The 13,011-nt window shown below is 36.2% G+C and overlaps 1 protein-coding gene across 4 annotated transcripts in view; it reads left to right on the forward strand.

Moving 5' to 3' along the window:
* The window catches only part of epn2 (epsin 2), a 73,125-nt gene extending 61,242 nt beyond the window's left edge, over positions 1-11,883 (forward strand). For all 4 annotated transcript variants that reach the window (XM_043711232.1, XM_043711234.1, XM_043711230.1 and 1 more), the window contains exons 8-9: positions 2,035-2,253; positions 6,112-11,883. In XM_043711232.1, coding sequence (XP_043567167.1) covers positions 2,035-2,253; positions 6,112-6,425 — 533 coding nt within the window. In that variant the 3' untranslated portion in view covers positions 6,426-11,883. The remainder of the gene's footprint in view (positions 1-2,034; positions 2,254-6,111) is intronic.
* The last annotated feature ends 1,128 nt before the right edge of the window (positions 11,884-13,011 follow it).

Here is a 13,011-nt window from a genome sequence, read left to right on the forward strand (position 1 = left end):
TTTAGAGAGATATGGGCCCAACACAGGCAGATGGAATTAGTTCAGTTTGGGAAACCTGGTTAGCATGGATGAGTTGGACAAAGGGTCTTTTACTGTACTGTATGACTCTTAAAACTCTATAGGTAATATTACTTGGATCTGAAGCAGGTGCTCATTACATGCCAGACTTTAAACATAATGTAAATAATTTGATGCAATGTTACATCTATAAGCAATATTTGCTGCTTTTAAAGTTGTATAATATTTCCTCGCATACTTAAAAATGACACATTTGAAGCCTATTGAACATTCCTATGCAATTGTTCCAGAACTAAAAGGTTTTCATATACTCCAATGCTAATTATATTACGACTCACTGGAAATCACTAGTGTCTTCCAAAAGGCTAAAGATTTTTAAAGTGCTTAAAATTCCCCAATTTACCTAACTTTCAGATTCCAATTAGTAGAAAACACGGGCCAGATTTCTGTACTATCCAAGATTCTCTCACTTGTAATAAGTTATTAGACTTAAATTACAGTTAAACAGTCACCATATAATATTTCTAATTGAAATTCTGATCCCCTATCCACTTAACTCCATTTTGGGCGTTCAGAAAGGGAAAACTGGAAAAAACAGCTCACTAGTCTTCATTCCCAGATTCTCTGGCTGAGATGAGTTTTGTATTAGCCAGCTCATTGCTTCAATCATCTTCCACTGATGCTTCCATTGGTTAGTAAGAGCCTCAAGATGGTTAGTTCACTCATTAAAAAGTCTCTCAACTTTCAGTTAAAAGTCACAGCTTACAGCAACTGTTGCAGCAAAGATAAACTGAATGTTTTCAGGTTTACAGTAGGTTTTGACTGCAGAGAATGGAGAGACTGCTCCCAAGCTGGGGAAGAATGGAATACTTCTCCTGTCTTTCTCTCTCTTGTTCCAGCTCCAAGTTGTTCAGTTACCTAAGAATCAAATCTCTCAATTTTTAGCAGGTAAAAAGATCTCTGTTATTGACTATTACTGATCCATAGACACAGCAGCTTTTTGTTCCCAGCACAAGCTGCATCTGTACACCCCGTTGGCTCCAAATCATCTGCAGCTCCAGTTTCAGTTATTGCTTATTCAGCAGTTGTTAAAGGGTGTCAGGCTACTTGCTTTAAAAATTGCAGCTATGCTTTCAAATACTGCCTTCTCATTTCAATCCACAACAGTTAAAACATCAATCAAAAAAACAGTCTTTACAATTATGACAAGCTAAAGGTGTCCAGGTGTTATTACCAATGTTATATCAAATTTTGTACAAGTTGAGGAATTTATGACTCCTGAAGTGCAAGGAACATTTTTATTCTTACTAACTACTATTAAGAAACAATCTCTCCAATGAAGTTCTGTTTTGAATCAAAATGCTTGTAGCGGAGGCTTTTATCAGCAAATGCTGTCAATTGTTGAATTTAAATTTGAGATTAAAATCCAGGATGCAGTAAGCAGGTTTGTTAATGCCTCATTGAAATATTCCAATTTGTGCATGCGCACTGAAAATGCATTAGCTGTAACCTCACCAGCTCGCAAAAGATGTTTAGGGTGATGGCTTTTTGGGCATAGAAGTGTGTGTGTGTCAAAAATATTAACTTATGCCTGTTGACTTGTACCAATTTTGGCATTTCTCACTATAAAAAGTGTCTATACTGTACAGCTTTCCAACCATAAATGCTGTTTCTGTGTTTAGACGATCAATGGTCATTATCACTAAGCACAACTTAAATATAGAAGCTGGCAAAGTATTGTGTAGATTGAGATTAAATGTTTGATCCTGTACTTTATAATGCATGTAGTATTTGTCAGCGTTATTAATACCTGCAGAAAACTTAGAATTATAGTGAAAATGCAGTATTAGGCTGCAGTTGATTGTAAATTCACATTACTATACAGACCAGTGGCAATATATAAAACAAAAATTGAAAGATTACCCTAGCATTTGATGGTTCTGCATTCTCTACTATACAATCAACTTGAAGTTTTTTTTATAATTTTGAAGTTGATCAATTTTTATTTTATTTCAGGTGAGACTGACATGTTGGAAGAAAATTCTAAACCCAGTGGTTCAGTTAGTCCAGATTTATTTGATTCAGCACTTCCTAGTTCAGCACCATCAAAGCAAACAACAGCTCGAAAAACACCAGAGTCCTTTTTGGGCCCTAATGCAGCTTTGGTGAATCTGGATTCCCTGGTATCCAAGCCTGTGCAACCTTCCAGTATATCAAATCCTTTCCTGGCTTCAGGTATGCATTTCAGAAATGTTTTTGCAAATTGAACTGGGATACTGATTCTGGAAAGTAGTGGTGATGCTCTTCAGCTTACAATTTTTAAGATTTTGCCAAAATAGTTTTGAGGTTTTGATCTGGAGCTTGTTTTCTTTTATTTCTGAGAGGTTTCAGAATATCTTAGAATTTAGCTTTTGTTCTTGTAGAGTTCATACCAGCATTCAACAATATTTCAGTATGATGGCTTCCAATAGTGTTGTTACACAAATTGAGAAATATTGGTTTTTTTCCATCGTATCTGAGAGACATTTTGGTATGTTTATCCAACAACAGGTCTGGTTCCTTCCAAATCAAGAAATCATAAATTTTCTACCCATAGCATATCTGTAGACACTGAGGAGAATGTAAGGGAAATAACTTTTGAGGCTTGTGTTGCTCAAAAGGGGATGGTGGGTGCTGAAAGCCTTCTGCTGTCGTGGCTTTTTGTCAGAACCAGGGGTTCTCCTGGCTGTATCTGGTTGAGGGTGTCAGACTGGTAGGACGTTTGGTGGAGGGGTTTCGACAAGGTTATAAGAGGGGATGATGAGGCTGCAAGAGTTGAGGGGCAAGAGGGAGGCTGCAAAGAAGAAAAAACAGCATTAAAAATACCAATGAATGAAGCCAACTAACTGGGAAAACTTGAAATTGCTGAGGCAATGAATTCCTGACAAAAAAAATTTGCAAAGGCTAGTTTTAAGCTCAAGAACTACAGTACTTAGAAAATGTAGTGGGCCCTACAATGATGAATGCTGTCAATTGTTGAATTTAAATTTGAGATTAAAATCCAGGATGCAGTAAGCAGGTTTGTTAATGCCTCATTGAAATATTCCAATTTGTGCATGCGCACTGAAAATGCATTAGCTGTAACCTCACCAGCTCGCAAAAGATGTTTAGGGTGATGGCTTTTTGGGCATAGAAGTGTGTCAGTGTGTCAAAAATATTAACTTATGCCTGTTGACTTGTACCAATTTAAATATTGCGGTTGAAGTTGATGTGTTGTGGTTTCAATTAACTGGAGCGCTAATAAGGATACTCTTGAATTTCTCTAATTCTGCTGCTTTGAGAGTTTAAAATTTCACATGTCAGCACAAAGCTGGAATAGTATGGAGGTAGGATTGTTTGCTTTCTTATGGGATATTTGTGCTTTTTAAATTGTATGAAGGCTGTTTGCCTAACATATTTTCGATCGCCAGAGGCTACTTACCCATTTATACTTAGAACATAGAACAATACAGTGCAGAACAGGCCCTTCGGCCCTCAATGTTGCGCCAACCTGTGAATTAATCGAAGCCCATCACTCTACACTATCCCAACATCATCCATATGTTTATCTAAGGACTGTTTAGTTGCTCCTAATGTGGCTGAGTTAACTACGTTGGTAGGCAGGGCATTCCACACCCTTACCACTCCTGAGTAAAGAACCTACCTCTGACATCTGTCTTAAATCTATCACCCCTCAATTTGCAGCTATGCCCCTTCATACAAGCTAACATAATCATCCTAGGAAAAAGACTATCACTGTCCACCCTATCTAATCTTCTGATAATCTTGTATGTCTCTATTAAATCCCCTCTTAGCTGCCGCCTTTCCAATGAGAACTGACACAAGTCCCTCAGCCTTTCCTCATAAAACCTTCACTCCAGACCAGGAACATCCTGGTAAATCTCCTCTGCACCTTTTTCCAATGCTTTCACACCCTTCTATATTGGGGCGACCAGAACTATACACAATATTTCAAGCGAGGCCGCACTAGCGTTTTGTACAGTTGCAGCATGACATCACAGCTCTGGATTCCAATCCCTCTACCAATAAAACCTAACAAACTGTATGTCGTCTTAACAGTACTCTCAACCTGGGTGGCAACTTTCAGGGATCTACGTACATGGACACACAGATTCTGCTGCACATCACACTACCAAGAATCTTTCCATTGACACAGTATTCGGCCTTCCTGTTATTCTTCCCAAAGTGGATTACCTCTCATTTATCTGCATTGAACTCCATTTGCTACCTTTCAGCCCAGTTCTGCAGTTTATCCAATCCTCCCTGTAACCTGCAATATTCTTCCACACTGTCCACCACTCCAACGACTTTAGTATCACCTGTAGATTTATCCATCCACCTATGCCTGAGTCCAAGTCGTTTCTAAAAATGTCAAACAGCAATGGTCCTAAAACAGATCCTTCTGGCACACCACTAGTAACCGGACTCCAGGCTGAATATTTTCCATCAACTACTACTCATTGCCTTCTTACAGAAAGCCAGTTTCTAATTCAAACTGCTAAATTACCTTCAATCCCATGCCTCTGCATTTTCTCCAATAGCCTATCATATGGAACCTTGTCAAAGGCTTTTACTGAAGTCCATGTGCACAATGTCAACTGCCCTACCCTCATCGACATGCTTGGTTACCTTCTCAAAAAACTCTGAGGTTCGTGAGACACGACCTGCCTTTGGCAAATCCATGTTGACTATTTCCAATCAAATTGTTGCTTGCTAGACTATTATAAATCCTATCTCATAGTCCTTTCCAAAACTTTTGCTACAACAGATGTAAGGCTCACTGGTCTATAATTACCTGGATCATCTCTACCTCCCTTCTTGAACAGGGGCACAACATTTGCAATCCTCCAGTCGTCTGGTACTGAACCTGTAGACAATGATGACTCAAAGATCAAGGCCAAAGGATCGACCATTTTCTCCCTAGCTTCCCAGAGAACTCTCGGAAAAATCCCATCAGGCACAAGGGACTTATCTACTTTAACACCTTCTAGAATTGAAACACCTCCTCCTTACTAACCTCAATCCTGTCAAGTATAATAGAATCTCAGTCTTCTCCTTTTACAATATTCTCCTTTTTCGGAGTGAAACCAGATGAGAAATATTCGCTTAGCACCTCTCCAATCTCCCCAGGATCCACACACAACTTCCCACTTCTGTCTTTTGACAGGCCCTAATCTTACCCTAGTCATCCTTTTATTGCTCACATATCTATATAAAACTTTAGGCTTCTCCTTTATTCTACTTGCTAAAGTCTTGTTCTTCTTAACTCTCTTTTAAATCCTTCCTGGTGACTCTGTAACTCTCCATCACCTCATTTGAAACATCTTGACTCAAATCTTTAACTTGCACTCAATGTTATGGTGCCTGACAATCCCGAATGTACTCTAAATCTGGCACTTGACATGATTCAGGTTATTTTTCATTCAAGACAAATTGAAATAAAGGATATTTGCATTGATTGCTGTTTTATTCTGAAATGGATTTGGGCTTCCATAACAAACCCTGTGTTATTTCCACCAATTTCTCCCTACGCCATAATTGACCATTTTCTCAAGCTGAACCAGACTCTAGATATTACTGGATCCCAGCAAACTTTTAACTTTAAATGTATAAACTGCCTACTTCGTTTTCTAACAGTTATGTTTGCACTTTCCTGTCTTCTGCTTTGTGTTTCCAGGCATGGAAAATAATCCAAAGTATGTGGATGAGAATTGAAATTCGTACACTTGCAATGTACAATATAAATGCAAACGTGCATTACCATTGTAAATGAAATTCTGATTTGAGTGACTATAACCCAGATGGGTTTCTTGTACTTCTAATCTGCAGTATATTTAAAAATCAGAAATGGTTAAATTCTTCAAGAAAAGATAGGTATTCAGCAATTCTGTTTATTACTTAATGTAAAGCCAAATAAAAGTGAGACCATCTTGTTAGTATAAAGATAGAAAATGATTGGAAATTCTTGGAAAGATTGTAAGTTAATATTATAATTTTTGTTTGGATGTCTTAAAATCTAAATTTATTTTATTGATATTCATTTTCTTTTTCTAGCGCCAGTCCAGGTCACTCAGATTAATCCCTTTCAAATTAATCAGCCACAGCCTCCTACACTGAACCAAATGCGAGCAAGTCCTTTGATGGCCTCAGGACAGACTACGTTTGGCACCTTACCCGCAGTTAGTATGGAGCCGATGCCACACACCTCGATGTCAGCACCAGTGGCAATGGGAATGGTTCCGGTACCTGTTATTGGTCGAACGGGTACAGGAATGAACATTGCTGGAACAATGCCCCAGCCACTTATAACAACAGGCATCCCTCCACCTACATCCCAGACCTCTACGACTAATCCTTTCCTATTATAAAATACCAGAGGAAATATCTTCATTACAGAGAAAAACCTTAGATAGGAGTGTGGCTAGCTAAGTTAAATGTATTGTAGACTGCAATATGGCTGTGGTGAGGAAACCTTCACAGTAAGTTTGGGTTTTGCTGTGTTGGTTTTCATGAAGTGTATATCTACAGTGGTTACTTTACACTATTTTCTAAAGAAGCTATTTGCTGCCAATGGAGGTATCATATGGTGACTGAACATGTAGTTGAACATTAGTATTGTGAATTTAATATTCACATCTAATGAATCCTCCAATCCTTAAGTGCATATTATAGTTTGTCCAAAGGTAACATAGTGTTTTGTGTGGTATAATCACTGTTTTGCATATTTCACAAGTCACCTGACTATTGACCTGTTTCAAAGAATGTTCGACAGGCCACAATGACTGTTTTCAGGAGTTAGAAATTTGCTTCCTTATCATAAAAGCAAAAATGGAATTAACCAAAATCAGAATATCAACAAGCCTACAAAACCCTGATTTCCTAGCTGATGGATTGAAAATAATTTTACACACCTGTTCATAGCAGTAAGGCGTTTTTAGTCATGCTATCTTCTGAATAGGCTGTCACAAAATTGCTTTAGAATTTGGACTCTTGCATGCATCTTTTAATTGCTATTTGAAGTAATATTCTTGGCAGTAGATTCTATTTAAGCAGAAGGTATCGGTTATTGTTCAGTATTAATAGTACTGATAGGATTGAAATTCCTTGTAAAATTGTGATTATTAAATATTGCAAATGATGAACAAACCATTTACACAGTTACTTGGTGGAGATTGTTTTTAAGTGGAAGAAAGCTGCATGCATTAGTCTTTTTCTGTTCTTGAAATCTAAGATTTGCTAATGATGACAATGGCTATTCTCTAGAATATTTAAAAACACTTGTCTACATGAAAGGTTGTAGTATTCACCATTGTTAATGAAGCTGAGTAGAGATTAGTAAAATAGAATTTAAAAAAGAAAATGTACTTCTGTGTAATTTTGAAATCTAGGTGCTTATTTTGTTTTATTTCTTTTAGTTTTTACTAAGTAAAGCAACCATTAAGCTAATTCAGACTCAACATTGGTATATGCAGTTAATCCTGTATATTTTGCACAGCTTTTTTTAAATAGATGAGTCTTCATGTAAGGGTTAAATAGCCACATTTTAGAGTCTGTAATTTGCAACCATGTTGTAGTTTACAAGTTTTATGCTATTTTTAATCTTTGTGTAGGGATTTTGGTAAGATTTTGCAACCGTGTTTTTTATCTGCTTTAAAACATTGTGTTGACAGGTGCCATGAAATGTGCGGTCCAAATTGTATCTTTGCTTCATTGTTGAGTTAAGATTAAGCTCTACATTTTAGAAAGAGAAAAAGGAATCCAGTCATGAGAGTTTATTTGTCTGTTGTTTTAAATGTGTCATGTTGGTTCAACACAAAGGACATAGCATTTATAAAGTTTCATAATGAAATTTGAAAATAAGTTTTTTTTAATATATGGATGACCAGATGTGTATGTAAGAATAAATTGCTATGCAGAGAAGATAAATAGCCCTAGGTTGGTATTTTAGTAACTAAAAGGGGCTGACTACAGTGATCAATCCATGCACTGCTTTTAATGAATGAGGAATTTTTCTCTTATGAAGACAAGTGGGTTAGGATAACAGAGTTTTTCAGAGTTTGAGTTTTTTTTGAGGGGGGGGCTAAGTAATGAGTTTTGTAGACTTGACCAACAGCACATTAGTATTGTTTTAAAGGGAAAATGAAAAGCTTGGATTTAGTTTACTCATTCAAATTAGTTTACTTCCATAAGAAGAAAAACAATAGCCTTCATCTTTATAGCATTTATTAAGTAATAAAAATATGTCTTGGAGTGGTTTACAGGGTAGTAGATAATAAGCAGTCTGGCATTATAATGGTGATGATCAACACTTCTTCAATGTATTTCCACTTCACATTTCTTCCAGTAACATTTGACATGCACGTAGAAGATTTCATACCCCCACTGGATAGCTATCGTAAATAATCTGTTGCTTTTTTTTCTCTCGCTTGCTCAGATCTATATTCAGAAATGTAATTTTGTGTGTTACCTGTCATCCAGATTGAAATGAAATGCAGAGATCCGACTGATTTTATTTTGCTTAGATAAAGGCAACAGGCTGTGAAGAAGAAACTACTCACCGTAAATATTTTAAAGTATAGAATAAAAAAGCAGAAATGCTGAAGAAACTCATAACTGGCAGCATCTGTTAAGAGGGAAGCAGTTAATGTTTCGAGTCCAATATGAATACAGAATTAGCCATGTTGGACTCGAAACACCAACTCTGTTTCTCTTTCAATAGGACTCCCAGACCTGCTAAGTTTCTCTAGCATTTGGTCTTTTTATTTCCGGTTTCAGCAATCGCATTATTTGCTTTTATTTAAAATATGGATGTGGAATAATTGTTCATGTCAAACTAATTTCTTTAGTTTTAGCATATACAGACTACAATGTGCACCTTATATTTTTAATGTCCTTACTGTCAATACAAGTAGAGAAATTATATAACTTTCGAATTTTCCAGTTTTCTAAATACAAATATTGCTTCTCAAGTTACTTTCACACACGTGTGCATTTTTTAATCAAAGTGGTGATCTGCATACCAAACACACAAATGCCATGTACATATTTCATGCAAAGCAAATTCATTTGGATTGTGACCCTGTTCAATCTGCCATATGTTTATATTATACGAGTCAAGATATTTTGAATTTGTGTTCTTCGAGTTCTAGCGAGTGTGAGAGAGTATGCATGTTAAGAGTGCATCTGCGACTTGTATAGTCTTGCATTTAGTCACTAAAATTTATACAAAGCTTCTGGTAAGATTTGTATCAACAACTGTTTTCATTATGTACTGTAAAAACTTACTGTCATTCTATTACATAACTGCATCAGTGTAAATGTAGTCTGTCATCTGCAACTTGTATAATTTCATATGTACTGTAGTTATGTATTTTACTATGGGGAGCTGTACAATAGGTATTTGATCAATAGCATAGTTAATACTTTCTAAATGAGCATCCTGACTATTCAATATCCTTACCACATTATGAATTAAGTAAGCCATAGAACTGGAAAATCAAAGAGAGGCCTCTCACAGTTGAAACCTACATGAATTGCCCTTGCTGAAATGAAGGCTAACACTGTACATCCACACGTTTGTCTTTCTTTTTTCACATGTTCTAATTTATTCTTCAGTCATTTTCAGTTGCTACTTCAGCTTTGACTATTTTCTGTAGTAACTCACTTATTTGTGATGGATGAAGCCAAACACATTTTCATGCATTCCTCCAAAGCATGAAGTTAGAGATCTCATTGAGTGATTGTTCTTGCCCAGTTTCTCACCAGGTTTTAGGAAATCCTGGAAAGTAGTTCCAAGGCTAAAAGTTCCTCCAAAATGCAATATTTTACATTTGCTGACCATGGCAATTTTCATGGGTGGTATGGACCCATTTAGGAATAAACTCTTTGTTAGTCAAAGTGCAAAACATTAATATTTCTGTGATTAGATATGCTTGGCTCATAATGGAGTTAGAGGTAGGCAGAAAAGTAGAGTTGAGGATACAATTGGATCAGCCATCACCTTATAAATGGTGAAATATGCTTTAGAAGCCAAATGATCTACGACTACTTTTCTCTTAACATCCAAGGTCATCCTTGTGTATTTGTTTATAGCTGTGTATCCACATTTTGCTAATTTGCATATTTACACCAAATACATAATTATATTGGAGAAAACCTAGGTAAGTGTAAACAATGTGGTCGACTACTTTAGTGAATCTGAAAAGGCTCCTACAAAATACTTTGCGTGGAGATGTTTATAGGAACTAGGTTCTAGAAAACTACTTAATTGCCCCATCGGAAGGCAGAAAGGAAATGATTTGTGCTCACATTGAGCAACAAAGTCACAGAAAAACTACCTCAGCCATCAGTACGTTTTCATTGTTTGCACTCCTTCACAAATAAAAATCATTTGTAATAGTTCCTGTTGAGGTTTTTTGGTGTCAGATACAATCTGTGCTAATTTTAATTACTTTAATTCCATTCTCTGCATTCTTATTCAGAAACCTTCACACCAACTTGCAGGGCTTTTTAATTGAGATGAAGTAGAAGTATGTTTTACTAAAAGATGATATGAAAGTTGCATATTCAGAAAAATTACATTTGCATTAATTATAATGCATAAATTTCGCAAAACAAGGAGTAAAAACACTTTCTAGAATATATTAATACACCTTTTTAACTTTTATGAGCATGAGAGTGTGCATTTTCATCACATCCTCTCTCTCTCTTGGTCTCTCAAGTTATGTACCATGCATCATCCAGAAAGTATGTAAGCATTCTGCCTCTGAGTTCATCACCCTAATATAAAAAAGTGCTTGTGGGTGACTTACTCCACATTGCTGAATGAAGACATAGCTGAAAACAATAAATTAGAGTTGCAGACCTGGTGCAAACTAGTGTCTCTGCCTCTGAACACTTCTGTACATTGAAATCCTAAACAGCTCAAAATGTTTCAAATGCAAGTATATCAGATCTTTTTGGAATTATTACATTGAATAACATGGCAAATGTTATTTTTTTGCACATAATTGAAAACTTTGGTTTCCTTCAAAACACAGCACTCCGCATGTACAGTCCTCTGCACGATACCAGGATTCATCTCCATGCCTTGGTTTCAAAGAGTTCCGTACTGAAAATAAAGTTCCACTTTGTTCAGCATGAGTTAGTAATCCATTTAATCTGGCTGATGAATTTTTAGGCCTTCCTGTTACTGTACGCTCCAACCAAGTGAATTCATGCTATTTGTGCTATTGTTAATACTTTGGTATGTGCTTGCTGTAATACAGGTTGGATTCATTGTTAATTCTAATTATTAACTGTGAACTGATGCATTCTTCAAGTACCACCAAACCATTATCTTGAAATTTACACTTTTTTTAAAACGGAGAATTTTGTTTGGTGGGAATTAGAGGGAATGCACACTTGTATAATGCTAAGGCAAGCAAATCATTGAGGCTTTCATTGAAGTGTTTAGTGGAGGGACTGGAACGTTTTAATTTTCCAGTTATTTGGCTTACTTTAAGGCAATGGATAACTACTTTTAAAGAATGAGGACTACTGCACATGGTGAGTAACCTACCTTTCTCGTGTATTATGTTCTGTATATCTACCAAACTCATTCATGATGCTGGAAGCAGGCTGCTTTTTATGGTATTGTGCTCAACTGTCATTACTGTATAATATAATTTATCATTTGTACTATTGTAACATATGTTCTGTATTTTTTTTTCTATGTAATGGTTTTGTAGCAATTCACTCAATCTTATTGTTTATGCCATTTGAACAGCAGAAAAGATCCAGGGGCCTGTTGCTTAAATGATGAAATTAAATTGTTGGTATCTGTTACTATGGTTTGCATGTCATTTATTTTCCATAAGAATTGTATATTTTATATTGCTGAAGGTTACTAATTTTATGCAAATTCCACCTTGTTCTACCTTAATTATGTAATGCCACATTATATACATATAAAACTACAGTATTGACAATTGAACATTAATTGCAAGTGTTAGATAGTGGCGTTAACAGATGTTATGCTTGGGGCAATGAAATACAATAGTGATTGCACTCCAAAGAAAATAATTTATTATGATTTGATTTGAGACATCCTCAATGTGATGAGTTGCTGGCAAAATTTAAAGACTACGCTATGTAAATCCTGGCCAATGAAAGTTTTTTTTTTATATTTCGGCCTGTATTTTCATAATACCCAAGTGACCTGCCGTGGTAATTTCATAAACCACTCAAAAAATTGTTAGGATAGTCATATTTTCTGAAAACGTCTCTGTTTACTCTGTGATTTCTTTATTTAAAGATCACATGAAGAGCCTTTAACTAAATTTACTCCACCTTCAGGAACACATGTTCCTGAAACTCCTGCATTCAGCAGCCTTGTAGGATGCTTCCTGACCGACACGTTTTTAAAACCTTCTGTTTTTTGACCCTTTCTCTTACTAACTTCTAAACCGCTTTGGACTTTTGCCTGAAACTTTGAGACAGCTCACTAGCAGTACCACTAGTACAGATCTTTTCTCTCTGATTGGCCTGCTTTTTTGTTGGGGGGGGGGGGGAAAGAGAGAATGAAGTCATAGGATACCTTATTGATAAGCTATTTATATTGCCTATTAACAGATCTCAACACAACGAAGAGCGTTAAACATTAAAAATAAAACAAACTGACATTCCGTTCTTAACACCAATGTTTTTAGATAATGTCATGAACCTTCACAATATGAATCATCGGTCATTGGGCAGTACTGGGCATTGCACCTGGACTGAAATTTGTATACACAAGACTGATTTCTGTGAAAGACAGAAAACCTTTCTGGTTTGATGGGAACATTTGGTTACCAAAGTTATTCACTACACCTTTTTAATCACCATGACACATTGCGGAAGTACAAGGGTTGCACTCAATCTCTTTGGGCTCACTGTGCCATGAACCATTTACAAAGATCTTGGTGTACTCTACTC

The sequence above is a fragment of the Chiloscyllium plagiosum genome, chromosome 21 (assembly GCF_004010195.1).
Source record: "Chiloscyllium plagiosum isolate BGI_BamShark_2017 chromosome 21, ASM401019v2, whole genome shotgun sequence".
In the NCBI taxonomy this organism is placed as follows: domain Eukaryota; kingdom Metazoa; phylum Chordata; class Chondrichthyes; order Orectolobiformes; family Hemiscylliidae; genus Chiloscyllium; species Chiloscyllium plagiosum.